Source organism: Sprattus sprattus (assembly GCF_963457725.1).
Source record: "Sprattus sprattus genome assembly, chromosome: 16".
Classification (NCBI taxonomy): domain Eukaryota; kingdom Metazoa; phylum Chordata; class Actinopteri; order Clupeiformes; family Clupeidae; genus Sprattus; species Sprattus sprattus.
Genome location: NC_137914.1, coordinates 17936961 through 17956595, shown reverse-complemented (window position 1 = coordinate 17956595; position 19635 = coordinate 17936961). Strand labels below are relative to the sequence as shown.

Sequence of the window (19635 nt, the reverse complement as noted above, 5' to 3'; positions counted from 1 at the left end):
GGGGTGGTGAGTTGAGGCCGTCATGGATTTAAAAAAAAAAAAAGGCCTCAGGATTGTATTAACCCTTTGAACCCCACAAGCTGATTGGACGTTGGACAGGGAGGAGATTGGTGTCATCAGGGCTCGCCTCCAGACTGAGGCCGCAGATTGAAATCCCAGCAAGCCCCGCGCCCGGCATCCCGCGGCAGAGAACCCCACTTCCCCACCAACCCCCCCAGCCCCCCCCCCCCCCCCCACACTCCAGTCCGCTCTACACACTGCCGGATCCTCAGTGATGGTGACTCATAGGAGAGAAAAAAGCGAAAGCGTGAGAAAAAAAGGCAGGAAAAGGGTCTTCTTCTCAGCACCACAAAAACACAGCTTTATCGCTGCAACTTTCAATTAATTGCCTGACCCGGTCCACATCCATAAATCGCGGCACAGTAATTCAACTCCGTGTGGTCGCTTTGTGAAGCAAGTATGTGGAGAATTCGAAGCGGACTGGAATGTAATGTGCGCACCATTCCCCTCATGCCAGGCGCCGTGTGTGACAGCAAGAGACTGTGCTAAAGTGTCGGGCATATGCCCGTGTGTCTGCATGATACTTTATCGTCTGTGAGGTGTGTTTGCAGTCTGACTGTGTGCCATCCTTTGTTTATCCATTTGTCGTGATAGTTGGTGTATGTGTGAGGCATATGTGGTGATCTGTGGGTGGTAGATGGGTTTGGCTTTAACTCATGCCGCCCACATACAGAGCTCTCTTGGGAGAGACTTTAAGGTAACATCATAAAGGTGCATGCAACGCAGAGATTAACATGCCAGCCGTCTGTGTTATACAGAGGGCTTTAGAAATCCATGGCAGGTATGCATTAGCATGACCAGACTGCCATTAGCAGGCAGAGGCTTCAGCACTTTGTAAATCTCCACGCCAAGAGAGTTTCTAATTAGCCTAACAGGGAGCGTTTATTAGCAAATCTATATGTGTACACACAGTGCCACATATATCTCTACGTGACTCGAATGCAGGAAGCTGACTGAGTTTTTTGTTCTGGGAGGGAGTAGAAGTTTAGCTTGATTGATTGGTCCAGTGCTGTGTGTGTGGTTTTATTCTTTCTTCTATTCTCCCCCCCCCCCCCCCCCCCCAATAACCCAATCATATGTTACATTCACCTTTTAGGGTTATTAAGGAAGAAAGTAGGAAGAAACAGATGGGGGGAAAAAAAGAGAAACGGCTCAGCTTGACAGCAGCTAAAATGAGCTCGCTCATTCTGAAATACTGGCTGCTTTTTAATGGGCTTTATTTTGCACTTTACTCGTTCTTCGGCAGAGCTGGGTATATGGGAGTGGTAATGGGGGGGTTGGGGAAGGGGGGGGGGTCAGACCGCATTTTACAGTGACAGCCCAATCCCCCCCTCACACACACGCACACACACACTCCCAACCCACCCCCTCCACTTTCCCTTGGCTGGCAGCGAGAGGAGCTAGGGAGCGAAAGAAAAAGACAAAATGAAGTGATTTGTGGAGGTATTGATCGGCGGTGGAGATATTGATCAGTGCGCTTAGAGAGATGAAGGAGGGTTGCTCTGTGTCTGGCGGTGGGGCAGAGAGGTGGAAGCCCACCCCTGCTAGGAGACGATGCCAGGGCTACCAGTGGGGGTAATGGCAACACACTCACTACCCCCACCCCACCCGACCCCAATCCCTCTGTTTTTTGTGACTGCGATGGTCTTTGTCACCCGGCAAACCTAACATCCTTGTCGATAAAGTGGGTAGCTTGTGCGGCAGGTTTTCCGCCCGAGGCCACAATGTTTTGTTGCGCTGCCGGGACCCCTTCAGAGGGATTTGAAGTTTGCGGGAGAGCATATTGTGTTTTTGAGTGCTCGGCCGAGTCAGGCAGACTGTTCAAGGTGAGTGCCCAGAAATGATTTGGTGTCCTCACTTCTCTTCTTTAGAACTCAGGAACACTGAAACACAAGTACAAAAAAAAAAAAAAGGTGGAGCGGAAAGGATCGCTGTACACTTGTTTTTCATTTCCTTTCAACTGATTTTTTTTTTTTTTGAAAACCAAGAGAGCAGGTGCGAACCAGCACAACAGATGCTTATTAATATTTTAAAACCACAACAACAGCAAAAAAAAAACCTTCAAATTAAATCTCTTTAAATTACATTTAACAGTCCCTGCCGCTAACACCGTAAAACATTTAGGTGGTTTTTGCTGTGTGTGTGTGTGTGTGTGTGTTGTGTGGTAGAAGTAGTGCAGTATTCCTGCGGGTACAGAATGGAACCATCTGTTCTGGGCTTGGGTTTCCTTCCTGGAAGGACCCCGGACCCCTGTAGCTCCATTATTGAAGAGCTCCAGCTCCCATCCTCCTCATCATCCTGTTCTGACATTACGGAGGAAGACTTCTCTCCATACATGCAGTGGGCTTCACCAGAGCTACTGACTGACCATCACACAGCCCTGGACATCTCTTCAGCGCTCTCCCTCACATCTCTTTGAGGGGAAGAATGAACTGCTGATGCAACACTGTAGGGGAAGGAAAGAGAGAGAAGGGAGAATGGGAGATTGGCAGAGTTTAAGAGGAGGAAGAAATGGAGTGAGTGAGTTAGTGAGAGGGAGGGGAGAGAGGAGAGTTGTGGAGACACTCCAGAGTGCTGAAAACATTGCACAGTGAAGTCATGCATATACTCTCACACACACATGTATTTGAGCAAACACACACAGACACACACACACACAAATTTTTGACACGCTGCTTGTAGCATATATCCAGAAAGACCGTCAGAGAGGGGGGGGGGGGGGGGGGGGTGGAGTTGCAGAAACAGAGAGATGCAGAGAGATCGAGCGGGAGAGGGGAGAAGAGCACTCCAGCAGAACATGCTCAGTGGACGGTTTGAATAATTGAATTTTGCGTAGCGTCTCTGGCAGGCGCGGGGTGATTTATTCATGTATATTTCAGGAAGTTGTAATCTTTTCATAGCTCGCCTGCTTTCCTTTGTGCCGCAGATGAAGGGTGACAGAATAGGGGCCTGCTCCTATATCTCCATTATTAATACCGCCTGCCCAGGCCAAACGGCTCCCTTTCTCCCCCCCCCCCCCCCCAGAAGGTATCTGAGATGAACACACCCAACCTCTGTCTCTAACATCCCCCCCCCCCCCCACACACACACACACATACAGTGCATCATCATATCTCTCCCTCCCATAAATGCTACCACCACCCTCACCACCAAACAATCAGGGATTTAATCTTTAAAGTCAGGCGCTTTGAAAATACACTGTGACAGACCCGCTGTATGGAGGAACTACTGTCACCGGCATCCTGGCAACTCAGAGCAAGGGGCTTCTGTCTGTTCATCTTGTAGATAAAACGGGGTAAAGCGCATTTTCTTATTCTCTCTGCCTCTTCCAGGCCTGCTCTCATCCTCCCATGCCTGCCTGTGCTCTCCTCTTCTCTCCTCTCCTCTCCCAGCCCCGCCTCATCCCTCGTTTTATTTAAGATGCACTGGATGGGCTCGCTGCCCCTCGCCGCAGTCCGTGGGAGTGTTTTGGCGGAGGTTTTGGAGCTGGAAAATAAGTTCACGCAGGTTTAAGTCGGGTCAAGGCTTCACTCAGACCAGGGAGCTCGGGGGGAGAGATAAAGGCAGAGAGAGAGATAGAGAGAGAGAGAGAGTGAGAGAGAGAGGGATAGGGAGAGAGAGAGACAGACTAGAATTGATTGGGCCTTTATATGGGGAAATGAGAAAACAGAGTGTTCCCTCAGTGCTGTCTGCGCCTCTCTAACACTGGGGGTGAATCAAATAACTTGCTTTTATTTGTTTTTCTCCTCCTCTCATTTTACTCCTTGATAGCATGCTCTGGAATGAAATTCATTGAAAAAGAAACTTGAGAGGAGGGGTAAGGAGGCTTGGCGCGATAAGGTGAAAGGATGGAGACCACTCTGAACTCCGTTTCCTGTATTTACATCCGTGTATACGACCGCTTCCTTGCTAGTTGGCAGTGAGAGCCAGATAAGCCATGAGATTCATAAGAGGAAGTTATACAGTCGCCAGTGTTTACTCTCCGTGACACCCCTCATTCCTGCCCAACGGCAATAACACCGTAAGAGGGTGACGCGTGCGCCGGCCGCGGTGTTTGTGTTTGCCTACCCGCCGCGAATCAATTGCTATGCTCCGGAGTGCGCCTTTCCTATTACCCATACATGAAGAGAAGATATTGCATGTAACCTCCGTGGTCCAGTCAAAATTAGATTCTCGAAATGAGAATCTCCAAAAAAGAAGAAAAATAAGGTTTGGGATGGGAATGTTGTGGGGGTAGGGTGGCGGGGCTATTCTGCCCGTGATAGATGTAAATCAACTCATTGATAACTCATCAATATGCAATAAACTCATCGATTCGCAAGTTCCCCCACTTACCTCCCTGTGCGTATGTAAACACCCACTTTAGAGTGATGGAAAGACCTATTGTGAAACCAGAGTGACTACTCTCTATTCCCCACAGAATCCTGGACTGTAGTCATGGCAACATGTTTCCAATTCCATTGACTTTTGGCACCCTGTGGTTGGCAAGAAGCAACCCTGCATGCTTTTAAACTTATGAGAATTATGCTGCCTCCTATTGAGGAACTCATGCCTTATGCTAGTTGCCACATCATTATCTGAAGACATCCTTGGTGATTCAGGACCTGTGTTCAGTGAGAGCATTAATTGGCTGGCATTCTCTTCATTAGTGCAGAGTCATTTTTCATCAGATACATCAATTGCAGGAAGAGGCTCTGTAGTTGTTTCTCATGTGAGATTTTAACTGGTTTATTCATGTAGCTGAGCGATGACTCTGAGTCATCGTCTAACCTGATATGACAAGTAACACCATGTCCTTGCTCAGTGCAAGTGGCGAACCGAGGTATTAGCACCAGCTAGCTCTATTGCCGTTTGAAATTGTCGGCCTTCCCCTACCTCAAGTCCTCTGTGAAACTCTGAGACTAACATTTATGCAGGACAGCAGGACAGTCTGTTCACTTATTCATTTCTCTCACCACGCTGCCCCGGAAAAAAGTGAGGGAGCCGGCGAGTGAGAGGAAAAGAGAGAAGAGCAGAGAGACTGACGTGACGAGATCTGTGCACCTCACACTTTCTTTTTCAAAATTCATCTGTCTCTTTTTATTTTTAAAATAATTCCTCTGCTCCTTCGCCCCCCTACTTCCTCGAAGCCTTTTCATTTGCCTTTTGCCTGAGCGTGTCTTTTTCTGAACGTAGCCCTGTTTCCATACTCAACCAGTAGCCTCACGCTGTTTGGCATTCCATGAGAGTGTTGTAGCTGTGGAGTTAGTGCTGCCTCTCATTTCTCTTCATCTTCTGGCATTTTTTTTTCTGTATCAAAGCTGTTATTTGCGGCTCCTTTGCTCTGAGCATTTTTTTCAATTTGTTGCCCGCTTCTACGCCATTCAACGTATTTGATGGCAGACTCAGGTGCGCGAGGCAACATTCGTTATTGCATCTATATTTGATAAACGCCTCTCCATGCAGGTCAGCGAGTAGCAGACTTCAAGTCAAAATGTTCCCTCTCACTGACAGCAATTATACTTCAGGTAGTGGTACGCTCTACAGTGTGGAGAAGTTATTGCGAGATTCTGAGCTGGATTTTTGGGCTAGATTGCCCGTGTGTACACCTGTCTGCACTGTTCTTCGTTTTATGGTGGGTAGAGGCCCTCCTTGTACATAGTGAGGCTGTATCCTCTTTTTTTTTTGTAAGTGTGTACGTGTGGAAGGATGTGTATGCGCTTGTGTGTGGAAGGGTGTGTGTGCTTGTATGTGAAAGGATGTGTGTGTGTGTGCTTGTGTGTGGAAGGGTGTGTATTGCATGGGTCATATGGAAGGTTGACACTTAAACCTCCTAAACTTCAGCCTACAAGTCCCAGAGGAGCAGACCTTTCTTGGCCCCTTATACAACTACGGGTAGAAGCAGCCGACCCTGGGCAGGACTTAGCCTGTTTCAACAATGCGCCGCACATATCACTTTCTGCCGATGAATTTCAAGAGGTTCTTGTTCAGCGTCACGGGTGACAGGCTCAGTGCAGGAAAACAATGTTGGCAGGTAGTGTGTGAGCATGTCTGAGTGACAGCGGCAGCTTCAGAGTTACAAAGGGGAAGCCTGTCGCGCTATTCCCCATACCGCTCCACACAGGACGGGGGTGGGAGGGGGGTGCGGGAACATGGTATGCCTGCCTTTGTATGTAGGGTGCTTCGATCTTTGTTTGTTTTCTCTCTCTCTCTCTCTCTCTCTCTCACATACACATGCTCTTGCTTTTTCTCCCTCTCTCTTTCTGTGTCTCTACCAAAAGGTTTGAGCCAGAGATGGCTGTCAGTCTTAGATGTTTCAGGTTGCACACAATCCCTACACCTCCACCCCACCCCCCCCCCCCCCCCACACACACACACACACACACAACCATCTCTACCACCCCTCCATGTGTTTCTTAGACTGCGTCATAGTGAGGCGAGTCTATCTGAGGCCTGTTGGACCTAACATAGACATAAGCCCTCACCTGTCAGGAAGATGGAGAGAATGGGCAACAGAAGGATGGAGAGAGGGAGCAAGAGGGACAGGGCAAGAGCAGAAAAGAGAGAGTGAGAGAGAAGGAGATAAGGTTTAGTGAACCCCCTCTAACATCGCCCCACCACCACCACCACCCCCCCACATCAGCCGAGGGAAGTCAGCGTTGAGGAGAAGGGGAGGAGGGGAGAGGCCAGGCTGCTGCTGGGCAATCAGTGTGGACACGCGTCTGCATCCCCAGTGTGGCCTGGGAGCCGGCGATAAGAGCTCAGCATGGCCGGAGGGCACGCGGTGACATTGGACTTCAGAGGCACCAGGACGAGGGAGAGAGAGAGAGAGAGATGAAGGAGGAGAGAGATGGAGAGGGAGAGAGTGTAACAGGGAGAGAGGAAGGGGAGAGAGAGATGGAGGGGGAGGGAGAGAGAGAGTTCCAGAGACAGGGAGAGAGAGATTGAGAGGGAGGGGGATAGAGATGGAGAGGGAGGGGGAGAGAGAGTTCCATAGACAAGGAGAGAGAGATGGAGAGGGAGGGGGAGAGAAATGGAGAGGGAGGGAGAGAGAGAGTTCCAGAGACAAGTAGAGAGAGATGGAGAGGGAGGGAGAGAGAGAGTTCCAGAGACAGGGGAGGGAGAGATTGAGAGCGGAACTCTTTTAAGATCAGCCCCTCGGGGCCCTCTCAGCAGCGAGTCTGTCCAGAGCCTAGTCCCAGTCACTGATTCTCATTCAAATTCATCCGGGGAGAAGGAGCGCCTCGCCACTGAAGCTTTGCTCCCCCCTCGAAGCCAATGTCATATGCTAAAATCTGAACACTTACAAATGTGTCTGTGGACTCCACAAGTCCAGTTACGATATGTTTAATGGAAACGCTGTTGTGTGTTGTTGTTATTGTTGTTGTTGTTCTTATGGTGGTGAAAGTAACACTGTACTGGTCTTGTTTACCTGTCTGGCAGGCTGCAGAGGCATGCTGTGCGGTTTCGGAGCCGTGTGCGAGAGGAACGCGACGGATCCATCCAAGGGCGAGTGTGTGTGTAAGAGGACCACGTGTCCGTCGGTGGTGGCCCCCGTCTGCGGCTCGGACTCCTCCACCTATTCCAACGAGTGTGAGCTGGACAAGGCACAATGCAACTTGCAGAGACGCATCAAAGTGCTGCGCAAGGGACCATGCTGTGAGTAACACTAAAACACACCCTCACACAGCAGTGTGTACAGTACACACACACACACACACACAGAGCAGACATACGTATGTCTACATTTATAAATACAGCCACACACCCGAATGCCCTCCCACAGGCACATAAACACTCTCACTCTTGGTTCCTCATGAACTTGCACAACACACAAACATACAATGCCACACACACACACACACACACACACACACACACACACACACACACACACACACACACACACAGTGACTCTGCACTTTGGAAACATAATGACAAACTCCAAAACCTGCACATTTGCCACTTATCATCTCCTATTAGCATATTCATAAAAAAACAGTCTCCTTCCTCCAGACGAGGTTGGGGGTCTGCCAGCCCAGTGTACTCCTTTGTGTTCTTCTGCATTTGCCTGAATGATAAGTAATAGCTGACGTCTGTGTTGGCTTGGTCATGCTATTAAGCAGCCCCTGTGACTGCAAGCCTTGCCAGCAAGAGCAGTAATTATGAGAGCCGGTGGAACATGACGTACCAAACCTTCAAAGAGCCATAATTACCAAGGCACACATGATGGAGAAAGAGAGAGAGGGAGAGAGCGGGAGAGAGAGAGAGAGAGAGAGGGAGAGAGAGGGAGGGAGAGTTTATAAGAGAGATGGAAGAGGAGAGTAAAGGAGAGCCAGAGAGCCAGCTGTAGGTGGACAGCAGCACCATGGAGACTGGGAGGAGTACGCAAGTCTCTTAACAGCGCGAGGACTGCAAACAGCACCGAAGTTTCACGTTTGGGTTTATTTATTTTTAATTTAATATACTGTGGTTTCATTCCACATCTCTCTCCTCTTTTAAAATCACTTCCGAAAGACGGGCATGGTTGAGCAGCTCTCCCTGCAATTTTCCTAATGAAATGGGCAATGTGGCGACAAAGAGGTTACATTTATCGCCGGACCGTAAGGCTGGGCTGGGCTGGGCTGGGCTGGGTGCCGTCCAGATAAAGGAACTGGGCAGCCATGTGAATTAAAAGCCCAGTGTGTTTAAATCACAGCTCGAGTGCAGGCGAGCTGCAGCACACCTCCCAGGCAGAGAGGGGATAAAAAGAAGAGGCACTTGCCAGGTTATGGTTCAGTAGTGCACAAACGAGAGTGAGGCAGAGAGAAAGAGGAGAGTGAGAGAGAGAGAGTAGAGTGAGAGAGTGTATCTGATAGACGATAGAGACAATGTGTGTATGTGGGGTGGGGTGGGGGTGGAGGTGGGGGGGGGGGGGGGCTGATACAGAAAAAAATTGGCTCCCTTTTTAAACCAGATCAAGGGAGCGTGTTCGTTCTCATAATATTGGACTAGGTGCTGGGTAAACAATGTCTCCAGCTGGCGGTGGGGTGTCCACAGAAGCCTCATTTCAGGGTGGCAGTCTTGTGGAACGTGGGAACGGAGCGAGGTGTGGTGCGGCGGGCACTGAAGTGCGGTGTTGTTCCCGGGGCCCGGCGCAGTCTGGCAGCCAGAGGTCGATCCGCGGATTGATCATGTGCAAAGCCATACTGGATTGAAGTGCATGGACTCCCCAGGCCATTAGAGCATTCATCTTCCTCTCTCTTTCTCTGCCATTTTCTCTCTCTCTTCCACTACCTCTCTCTCTCTCTCTATTACGACAAGCTGACTTGAGGCCAGTCATACACACCTGACCCATGGGATGACAAACAAACAGCAGTAGTAGCGTGTTAACTTAGCTTGCCCCGTTTCATAACAGGCTCTCTGCTGGGCTCTCTGACAAAGCCAGGACAGTTTGTTTGTCCCTGTCAGATCTTGGCCCGCCAGGATGCCAGGTAGGCAACACCGGAGCCAGGACATTTCCCAGAGAAACAGCCTGGTCCGCTGAGGCACGGCCTGGCGTGAGAGGGAGCCAAGGGCCTCGAGAGCTCTATCTTTTACCACCTCTGGCTTTTCAGAGGAGAAATCAATGCCAGTTTCTTCCCTCTCGCCACTTAAAAACTGTGCTCCTTTCATTGAGAGGTCTCTTGCTGATTTCAGTCGTCGTCATTTGGCATCTTTAAATTGACGTGATGTGATTGGACGTGCCGAGCGCCCACTGCAGCTCTCAGCCACTTTGCACGTCGCAGAGAGTTGTTTGCGACGGAGAGAGGCATTCTGTGTGTGTGTGTGCGTGCATCGGGGCCTGGTGCCTGGCTGTGAAAAGGTGAGAAAACGCTCCTTTGGGCACCTTTCAAGATGTGTTGCATAGAAAGGCCCTGCCGTGATTGAAGCGCTGGCTTTGATTCCTTATCTCTGATAGGAGCGCCCAATGCGTTAAACATGAAAAGCATTTTTTTGCCCTTCTAAACTTTTTCTTATTCCTCTTCGGTTCGCTTTTTTTTTTTTTTGCCAGCTCAGACCGTAGAGATATCTCACATCTTTGGAACTTCAGCTCAACAGAGTTTTCAGTGTTTCGTATGGGGGAGGGTGGTTTGTGTGTGTGTGTGTGTGTGTGTGTTCATGTGTGTGTCTGTGTGGATTGGGGTGTGTACGTGGAGGGGAGAAGAGGATGCCATTGGTAACAGGCTGCTCTAGAACCAGCTGTGGCTCACAGATGGGGCCATGCCAGTTAAGCGGCTGTTAGGGCGTCGGAGAAGAGGCAGAGAGGCTGATTTATGTTCCCGGGGAGGTGCCCGCGAGGAAGGGCTCGTCGCAGGGTCCCGGCGGGGGACGTGCGGCGCAAGCTAACTTCCATTCCCCTACCGCCAGCCGATTGTTCCTGCTGACAGGTCGTTACTCAGCCGGGGCCTCGCGGCCTCGGGTGACAAGCGCAGCGCCGATGGAGTTGGAGTTCCAGAGGGGGCCTGCCACTGCTGCTGTTACTGCTGCTGCTGCTGTTGCGCCTGCTGCGCCTCTCCGGCGTCCGGCCAGGCCCTTGCCCCCTATTGTAAATGAGTTTTCTCCCTCTTCCTTCTGGTGTGTTTGTGTGTCTGTGCGTGTGTGTGTGTGTGTGTGTGTGTGTGTGTGTGTGTGTGTGTGCGCTCACCCTGCTTACCTGTCCTCTCCACAAGGAACTCTATTCTCCCTATCCCTCCTCTGGCCAGTTACCCCATCTGTCACCCCAGATCTGCCTCTACCAACCACACACACACACCCACCCACCCACACAGACAAACACACACTGCGCACAGCTTACAGAAGCCCCTCTACTCCACTCACGAGCTCATCAGCGTCACAACAACGGGTTAATCTGCCGAACATAATGCTCTCTAATACATCCAAGTGCCCTGCCAATCTGCTGTCTCTATGGGTGCGAGTGCTCCGCTCATTGTATCATATGCGTCTGAATATCTCAATATTCCCAGGGATTATAATGAGCCCGCGTACAGCCAACATAAATCACCCGCGTATATTCTCCGAAGAACATGCCTCCGGGTGGCCTCTCGCTCAGTCGCGCTTCTCCTATTCACCGGCTACCGCTTCAGTTTGTCACCGCGCCCCTTTTTTAATCACAATTCTATTCAGTCCTCACTTTTTCCCCCCTCTTTAGGCCTTTTCCATATCACCCCACACGTCTGTCTCTGCCCTCTCTCCTCTCCCACCCCCCCACCCCCGCCCCCCTGACTGGCATCGCAGCGTTGGGCTGCGCTCCACACACGCGAGACGCTCTAATCCCTTCTGCCGATGTGTGCAGATAGCTCCCCTCTGTTGAGAATGGATGGGGGCGGGGGTGGATTGGTAGTGAAAGGTGAGTTTGAAGGGTATTCATAAATATCTAATCCCTGCTTTTCCTCCCCACCGGCGTTGGTCCGCTGTTTGGTATGCACCTTTATAGGGGTTTTAAACCACACACGCTTGTATGTGCACACACACACACACACACACACACACACACACACACACGCTCCCAAACACACGCTGATGCACATACGCTGTGTATGCCTCCTTACTGCAGAGTGAGGCTTGTACCCACACATTGTAATGGAGTTGGTGAATCCTATCTCCAGGCTTCATTCCCCTGTTCATCCTCTGCCATGCTGTGATACTTGTTAAAAAAAAGAAAAATCCTGCCGGCTCTCTCTCTCCATCTTTCTCTTTCTCCTTCTCTCGCTCCCTCACTATCGCTTTCTTTCTTTGTTATGCTCTTCGTCCATCTTATTGCCCCCCCCCCCCCCCCATTCTGTCACTCCATCCTCTCTCTCTCTCTCTCTCTCTCTCTCTCTCTCTCTCTCTCTCTCTCTGTCAGTCTCTCTGTCACTCTCTCTCTCTCTCTCTCTCTCTGTCAATCTCTATCTCTCTCTCTCTCTGCCCATCCTATTTGTCTCCTCCTTTCTCCTCAGCACATTTCCTTCACTTTCCCCAGTTTTTTTCTCCCCTTCTCCTATTTCTTTGTTCTTCACCATCCACCCTCCTCTCTCTCCTCATACCTCTTTCTCCCCACTCCCTCCTCCCTCCCTCCGTCTTTGCTCTGCACCTCACAAGCAGCCGTGTTTAGGGGAGATAACGCAGATTATGGCGGGGCCTCGCACACCGAAACACCGCCGCTTTCTCAGCACCCCCCACCCCAGCCTAATGCCTGGCAGCGGCTGCGTTTTACAACTTTTTGCTCATGTATTTATGCATTTGATTGGGCTGAATAATGCATTGTTATCCCTCAGCCACCACTGCCACACACAAAGACCATATTGGAAATGCAACAATAGCCTGAGCAGGGGACCCACAGGGCATTCAGATAGGTTTCCTAGGGCAAAGACTACATTGGCAATTTAGGGGCCTATTTGTAGAGGTGTATTTCTGCCAACATATGCATAGTTTTCCTAATGAAAGTGTAGATTTTATAGACAAGTCCGGAATAATTGAGCTTGAGCCTGGATACTAGGTTTAGATATCACAGACCTTAAATCAAAAGGCAAACCCAGCTACAGAGCCACAAAAACATGCTGAAATGGCAGCAGAGCAAGTGCAGTTAGGTATGGGGTAAACTCAGAACAGAAGAAAGATAGCTGTTATTGCAGTTTGGGAGAAGCTGTGTGTATGGAATAATTATTTACTTTAGTTAATATCCGCAAAGTAAGAGTAGCTGGCTCAAAGCCAACATGCCAGCTTGTCAGACTGCCTGTGGAATAGCAGTGTAAAGGCTAGCATAAACATTTATCATTACTTGGTAAATACACTAGGTAGCCAACATACTCTGAGACTATTTTCACTCAAAATGTAACCAGATACTGAATATTTGCAATTTCAGTGGTCGGTAAGGTACATTGACAGTCACAATCCACCTCTGATGACTTCATGTTTGACCTTGAAAGCATAGCTAACAGCAAATTACACACAGTGCTGGATGTGTCTCAGCAGGGGTCATAAAGCCTTTTCTGAAAGTCCAAAATGTCAAACAAAGAGAAGGGAATGATCTTATTTACTTGGCAAGTCACTTGCTTATACAGAAGAACCCAGTGCAAGATGTGCTTTGACAGGAAGGCAAATTGGATGACAGATGACAGATATTTACATGTAAATATGTGATCGAAGAAATTGAGTGGAAGCACACACACACACACACACACACACACACACACACACACACACACACACACACACACACACACACACACACACACACACACACACACACACACACACACACACACACACACACACAGACACACACACACACACACACACACACACACACACACACACACACAGTGACAGCTGGTAAGTTAACCCTCAAGTTAGTTCCAGATGGCAGAAGTACCCGTAGCTTTTAGGCTGCACTGAAAGCGGACAGTCTGGGGACAAACCTGCAAATTGTCCTGGTCCTAAGTGAAGCCCGCAGCCTCTCCAGAGGTGACGTCGCCCCCGTCCCTCCCGGCCAAGCTTCAGGTGAACGGGAGCTGTGAGTGCCGAACAGGTTCAGCTTTAGCTTCAGCTTGTTTTGTTTGTTTGGCTCTAAAGCACTCTCTAAACCATTTTCAGCCCACATCAACCATCCATTGAAGAGCCCAGCGCTGGTGCAACAATCAGTGGAGTCCTTTTGATGTGAGGGTGCGCATAGAGGACAGACTCCCTGTCCCTCATGTCCTCATTCTCTTCACTGGGCTTTGCATTGCAGCCTAGTTCTGCTGTAGTTCTGTCTGCTTACTGCTAACAGAAGAAATGGAGTAATTGTGGGTTTTTTTTCTCAAGCTTCGCATGTGGTTGTTTTACTCATGTGTGTACACATCTGTGTGTGTTGGGTTTGTGCGTTTGTCTTGGTGTCATGGCCTGGTGTGTGTGTGTGTGTGTGTGTGTGTGTGTGTGTGTGTGTGTGTGTGTGTGTGTGTGTGTGTGTGTGTGTGTGCGTGTGTGCGTGTGTGCATGTGTGGACATGTCCAGGTATATGTATATGTATCTTGTACCTCGTGTGCGACGTACTGTTTCTGTGTGTCTGTTGGGGGTTGTGTTTTGGATATGTCTGTTGGCAGTGAGTTAGTGTGTGTGTATATGTGTGTGTATGTGTGTGTGTGTGTGTTTGTGTGTATGTTCACGCACAAATCTGAGAGATCTCCAGAGAGAAAAAGACAGATGAGAGAAAATGAGAGATGAGAGGAGGAATGTCACCTAGAAATAAATGACTGATTTTGTCAGGATTTGATCAAATCCCCTTCATATTTTACTTTGAAGTGCAGGCGTTTTGGAGGACTAGACGATACTTTGTGGCATGACTGTCATTTCTAGTAGCGAGTAGCGAGAAGCAAAATGGAAAAAAGTAAACTCAGTAAAAGTGTTTTTTTTTTTTAAATTGCTTGAATATAATTTGCACCTGGCAGCTCATTTACACAACATTATAAAACATGTTAAGTATATTTAGGCTCCTATTCTCATTTATAATGAACACACCACCATCACAGGCTGTGGTATTTCCATTGCGTGGATATCAAACATAACAGGCTGACCCGAAAAAACAACATGTGTGATCTCCATGTCTGCTGTGTTTGTTCACATTTGTTGCCTCTTTATGTTACTGTCCTGACCCCATTGTAGCCCCCCTGCCCTCCCCCGTGTTTACTGGGTGGTGTGGCATGTAGTCCTAACAGAAATTGTTCAATCTTTTGTACTGTAAGCACCTCCTGTTGTTATGGCTGTGTTTTACATTGGGCTTATACATGCTCGTCTGCACTCCGATTACTTTCCACCCCAGTTCTGAGAGGACGTGCCAACTGCTACATGTGCTGGCACACACACACACACACACACACACACACACACACACACACACACACACACACACACACACATACACACGTGCACACAGACACATGCACACACACACACAGACACATGCACACACACACACACACACACACAGACACATGCACACACACACACACACACACAGAGTAACACACACACACACATTGCAGGCACTCGGGTTCAGCTCGCCTAGGCAAATGATGCAATGATGCAGTAGCGAGAAAAATGTTGTGTTGTTGTCTTCAGTACAGAAAAAATGGAGAGCGAGCGAGTGATAGAAAGTGGGAAAGAGAGAGAGAGAGACCATGACTGAAAATCCCCTGGGGTCAACTGTGGCCATGCAGAGATTCCACTTTGAAATACTACGCGGCTGACTTGTGTTGGTGTTTGTGTCAGCTGCCACAAGTCAGAAGAGAGAGAGAGAGAGCGAGAGAGAGAGAGAGAGGAAGAGAGAGAATGAAAGAGCAAAGAATGCCACAACCCTTGAGCCGAGAGAGCGCGTGCATTACCAGTTTTTGGGCCCGATTTTCTGTATTCAAGGGTAACAGGGAAGCATGTAAAAGAGGAAGACAGCTGCAGTCAAACAAGCCCTTTGAAGAACTACATCAAAAGAATGAATCATCTCCCAGCTACTGGGTTGACAAGGGACGGCTGGGGGGAGGGTGGGGTGGTGTTGCACTGGAGGATGTGGATGTTCGGTAGGGTATGAGTGTGTGTGTGTGTGTGTGTGTGTGTGTGTGTGTGTGTGTGTGGTGTGTGTGTGTGTGTGTGTGTGTGTGTGTGTGTGTGTGTGTGTGTGTGTGTGTGTGTGTGTGTGTGTGTGTGTGTGGTAGGGGTTGGCCCTGGTGGTTGGCTTCGGATGGTGTGTGTCAGTGCTCCTCCATCAGTTCTCTTCCTATCAGTTGAAGCAAAGTGCAATGGCAGACATAAGAATCAGACAGGTGGCGAGCCCCGGTTGCCTGGTTATCCCTCTGCTTTCTCCTTCTCCTCCTCCTCTACTTGTTGCTATGCCAGCACAGACGCCAGTCTCTCTTCTCTTCTCTTCTCTCTCTCTCTCTCTCACTCACTCTCTCTCTCTCTACCTCTCTCTCTCTCTCTCTTCCACTCCGTCTATCTCCTGTGTGATGCTCACTGACACAGTTACCTCTCTTAGCTGAGATGAGTTTTTAATAAACCTCAGCAACAACCCATGGGAGCACAGCAAAACACACAGCCAGGGAGCTGGAGAAGAAGCAGACATAGAATCAGTCCTTTACTCACTCTCTCACCTTCGCTCTCTCCTTCCGTAACCATCACTCCATCTCTGAGTGCATGTTTGCCTTTTACCCCCCCCCTTTACTCTTATATCTATGAGCTCTGTGTGCCTTCTCTCTCTCTCTCTCTCTCTCCCTCTCTCTCTGTCTCTCTCTCTCTCTCTCTTTCATTCTCTCTCCTTGCTCTTTCATATTCTCTGTGCAGGCCTTATTGTGTCTCCATTACTCTGTTGTGAATTAAATGTGCCCATACTGCAGTCTTCTTCCTCTTTCCTCTCATTATCGAAATCTCGACCTGGCAAACACTTCTGTGCCGCCGTGCTTGGGGAGAGAACTTAATTGGCTGTGAGAAACATCTCAAGGTTTCAAAATAAGTTAGCCGTAACAATACCAAAAAAGTAAGCGTCTGTGCAAGTCTGTATGTTTGTATATATGTGTGTGAGTATGAAGAGAAAGAAAAATATGTATATAAATACATAAATAAATATACAATATCGCTAAATTTAAAAAAAAATCATTAACTTATTAATTGTACAATTTGCTGTTATTAATCACTTTTTCTTCTTAACACTGAAGCTTGTAATGATGGATATTTATATGTGAATTCACTGAATTCATGAAGAATCAACACAAAAGAAGTACATTTCAATTAAAATGTTAATAGCCTCTTTTTAACTTTGAACACAGGTTCTCCCCTGTGAACTACAGATTTCCAATAAAACCATCTAGGCCATCAAAATTGATTTGTCAGCTTTGAAAGGCGTATTTGTTAAATGTGAAGCATGCAGTGTGAAGGGAGTTTTATTTTGAAACAGGGATTGAAGATGAAGATGCAGATTCAGATTGAGAAGAAGATAGATAGACTTTTGGGGTGGGAGATACTCTGGAGAGAGCTGTGTCAGCTTGTCGGTAGTTGTAATGTAGGTTGGGTTAGCTGTAAGTGGAAGTACTCAATACACTTGCGAGCTTGTGCATTCAACTAAGCTCCGTGCCAGGTGTACAATTTTTTATTAATTTCAAATGAGTCTGAATAAATATATATATTTTGACTGTGAAATAATTCTAAAGAGCACGGGCATATGTGTGTGTGTGTGTGTGTGTGCTGATTCATTGGAAATTAATACAAAATTAGGAGCTACTTTGGCTTTGTTGTTATTCTATATGGAATGGTTAAAATAGCTGGGGGCATCCGACGTACACCTGGAATGGAGCTTAGTTGTAATGCACAAGCTTGCAAGTGTACCTCAGACTGTGAAATAATGCTAAAGAGCACGGAAAGTCTATGAGCTGCTGCAGATCCCAGAAGTTGTTGGCCGTCCTTGTTACGCCAGTCACATCCTTACAGGCAATTTGCCTCCTTGTCTGAGTCTGAGAGGCAGGCTTATCTCTGCTAATGCGGCGGGGAGGTAGCAGCAGCAGCGGCGGTGCCGGCCAAGGCGGCAACAACAGCTTAACCGGACGGCCTCTCAGCATTCAAATCAAAGCCGCCTCTCCTCCTGCCCTGCTTGTCAACGTGCTGCAGCCCTGCTCCGTCAAAAAAGAAAAAATGCCCCGGACTATTATTTAATGGGTTCAAGGAGTGGGAGGCGAATTCTGTTTACTGTCACAAAGCAAACAGAGCTCCACTCTTGGAAGTGGCTTATGCCTGTGCACAGGCTGCTTGCACCCCCCCACCCCACCCCGACCCTCTCATATCATATCGCATTTCAGCGTTGCGCTTTTTTGCTTTTTCTTGCCCGACAGTCTCCTTTCCTCTCTCTGTCCCCGCACCTGGCACTGTCCTCTGTGTGGCACTATGGCTTCGGAACTGAAGTCAAGGCTCCGAGCCGAAAGGCAGTGGCTGATGTGTGAATATCTGTCAGATGTTTTTTGTGGTGATGATGACATGTCAGTTCCAATAAGGGGGCTGTCATCAGGGCAAGCTTTTAAGCAGAAATGACATACTATTGCTCAGATTTGGGTTGTTTTGACATGATATGCTGTTGGTTGAATGAGGGGGTGGTCAATGGGTGAATGGGTGGGTGGATTTTAAGTTCTTTTTTAAGTGCAGGAGAATTTGTACCTAAGACTTCGTCATCTGAGTTGTATGAAACTGAAAAATGCGCTCAGAGAAGCCGCTCGCGCGTCAGCTGCTTAATTATTGAAAATAAAACATCATCGTCAGAGCCGCTTTTCATCTGTGACAGGCATTGCATTGATAACCACAGGCCTGCTCACAAGATTTCTTCGGGGTCTCGAGAGATCTCTCGAACGTGCCTCGACGAAGACAAGAAATGAGGTTCTTTCGTGAGCGTATCCAGCTCATAAAAGTGAAAACAAAAGAAGTGTCAAGAGTAGCTAGGGGGACTCTTCCCTCTTTCTCCCCCACTCCTTCTCTCTTCAGGTCTCCATCTCTCTTTTTTTGAAGGAGTCAGGTATATACCTTGGCTTTGATCAAGCAATGCAACAAAGCTCCACCGATGGTAGAATGCTGATTAGTATGCTCCCACCGCTCGCCGTGCGCTCCATGTGTTGCCGTCGTCGAAAAGAGAACGTGCATCGCACAGCCTTCTGGGAGCACTGGAGAAAGAAGACTTCTCAAACTCGGCAGTCCTGTCCAAGCACCACGTTCACGTCTCCCTAACCCACCCCCCAGCCAAAACAGAACTCCTGTTGCGAGTGATTAAAGCCTCATAAACAAACGCCCGCGCCAAAAATGAGAGGGGCGGAAAGAAAAGAGAGCAACAATAGGTGATATCAGCGAGTCGGTCGGGCAGCGGCGGTAGGAGCGCGCGGTGTAGGAAATGAAAACGGCCCCTGCTCAGAAAGGCAGGGGTCCCCAGGGCTGCTGCCGCCGGTATGGCTTTCAGTGGCACTCATGAATATTTATCCCACCCCCCCCCCCCGCCACCCCAAGAAATGATAACAGAAGTCATTTAATGGTGGGCAGGGCGGCGAGCGCATCAAATGCAGCGGCTGATTTCTGTTAAATGAGAAGTTCCATCCCCTTGTTTAGGCTGAATTAAAAGTCACTCCGCAGTGCCGAGGTGTTTAATAAGAAATGGAAACGCCGTTCTCGGGTGGGAAATTGGCACTTTCTCTCTTTTTTTTTGTCTTGCAAAAAAATGGCACAAAGGCCGTTGCAAAGAAAGCTCCTGATTAGCTTGTCTGTGATGTGCACATGCACACTGGAGCATAGCAGTGGAGAACGGATTCCGAATGCAAAGCCTGCTTGAATCGGCCCCTTTTTGGCCTAAATTAAAGCAACTTGTTTGTACTGCCAGCCAGCTGTGACCACAGAATTCTAGTCTAGTCAAGTGTCAAGTACCTATTCAGCCCTGGGTGATCCACCTCCTACTCTGCCATCTGTTTCCGGGATGGCAAGCCCAGAGTGGGGAGCCTCGAGGTCTCTCTGTGGGTGTGTGTATTAATGCATGACTGTGTGTCTATGTATGGTCACAAGGATGTATGTGTGTGTGTGTGTGTGTGTGTGTGTGTGTGTGTGTGTGTG

General features: G+C 48.7%; 1 protein-coding gene across 1 annotated transcript in view; it reads left to right on the top strand.

Moving 5' to 3' along the window:
• agrn (agrin) overlaps positions 1-19635 on the top strand; it is a gene marked incomplete at its 5' end in the record, with an annotated part of 200835 nt that overhangs the window by 104504 nt on the left and 76696 nt on the right. Inside the window, 1 exon segment of the mRNA XM_080853360.1 lies at positions 7483-7698. Coding sequence (XP_080709486.1) covers positions 7483-7698 — 216 coding nt within the window.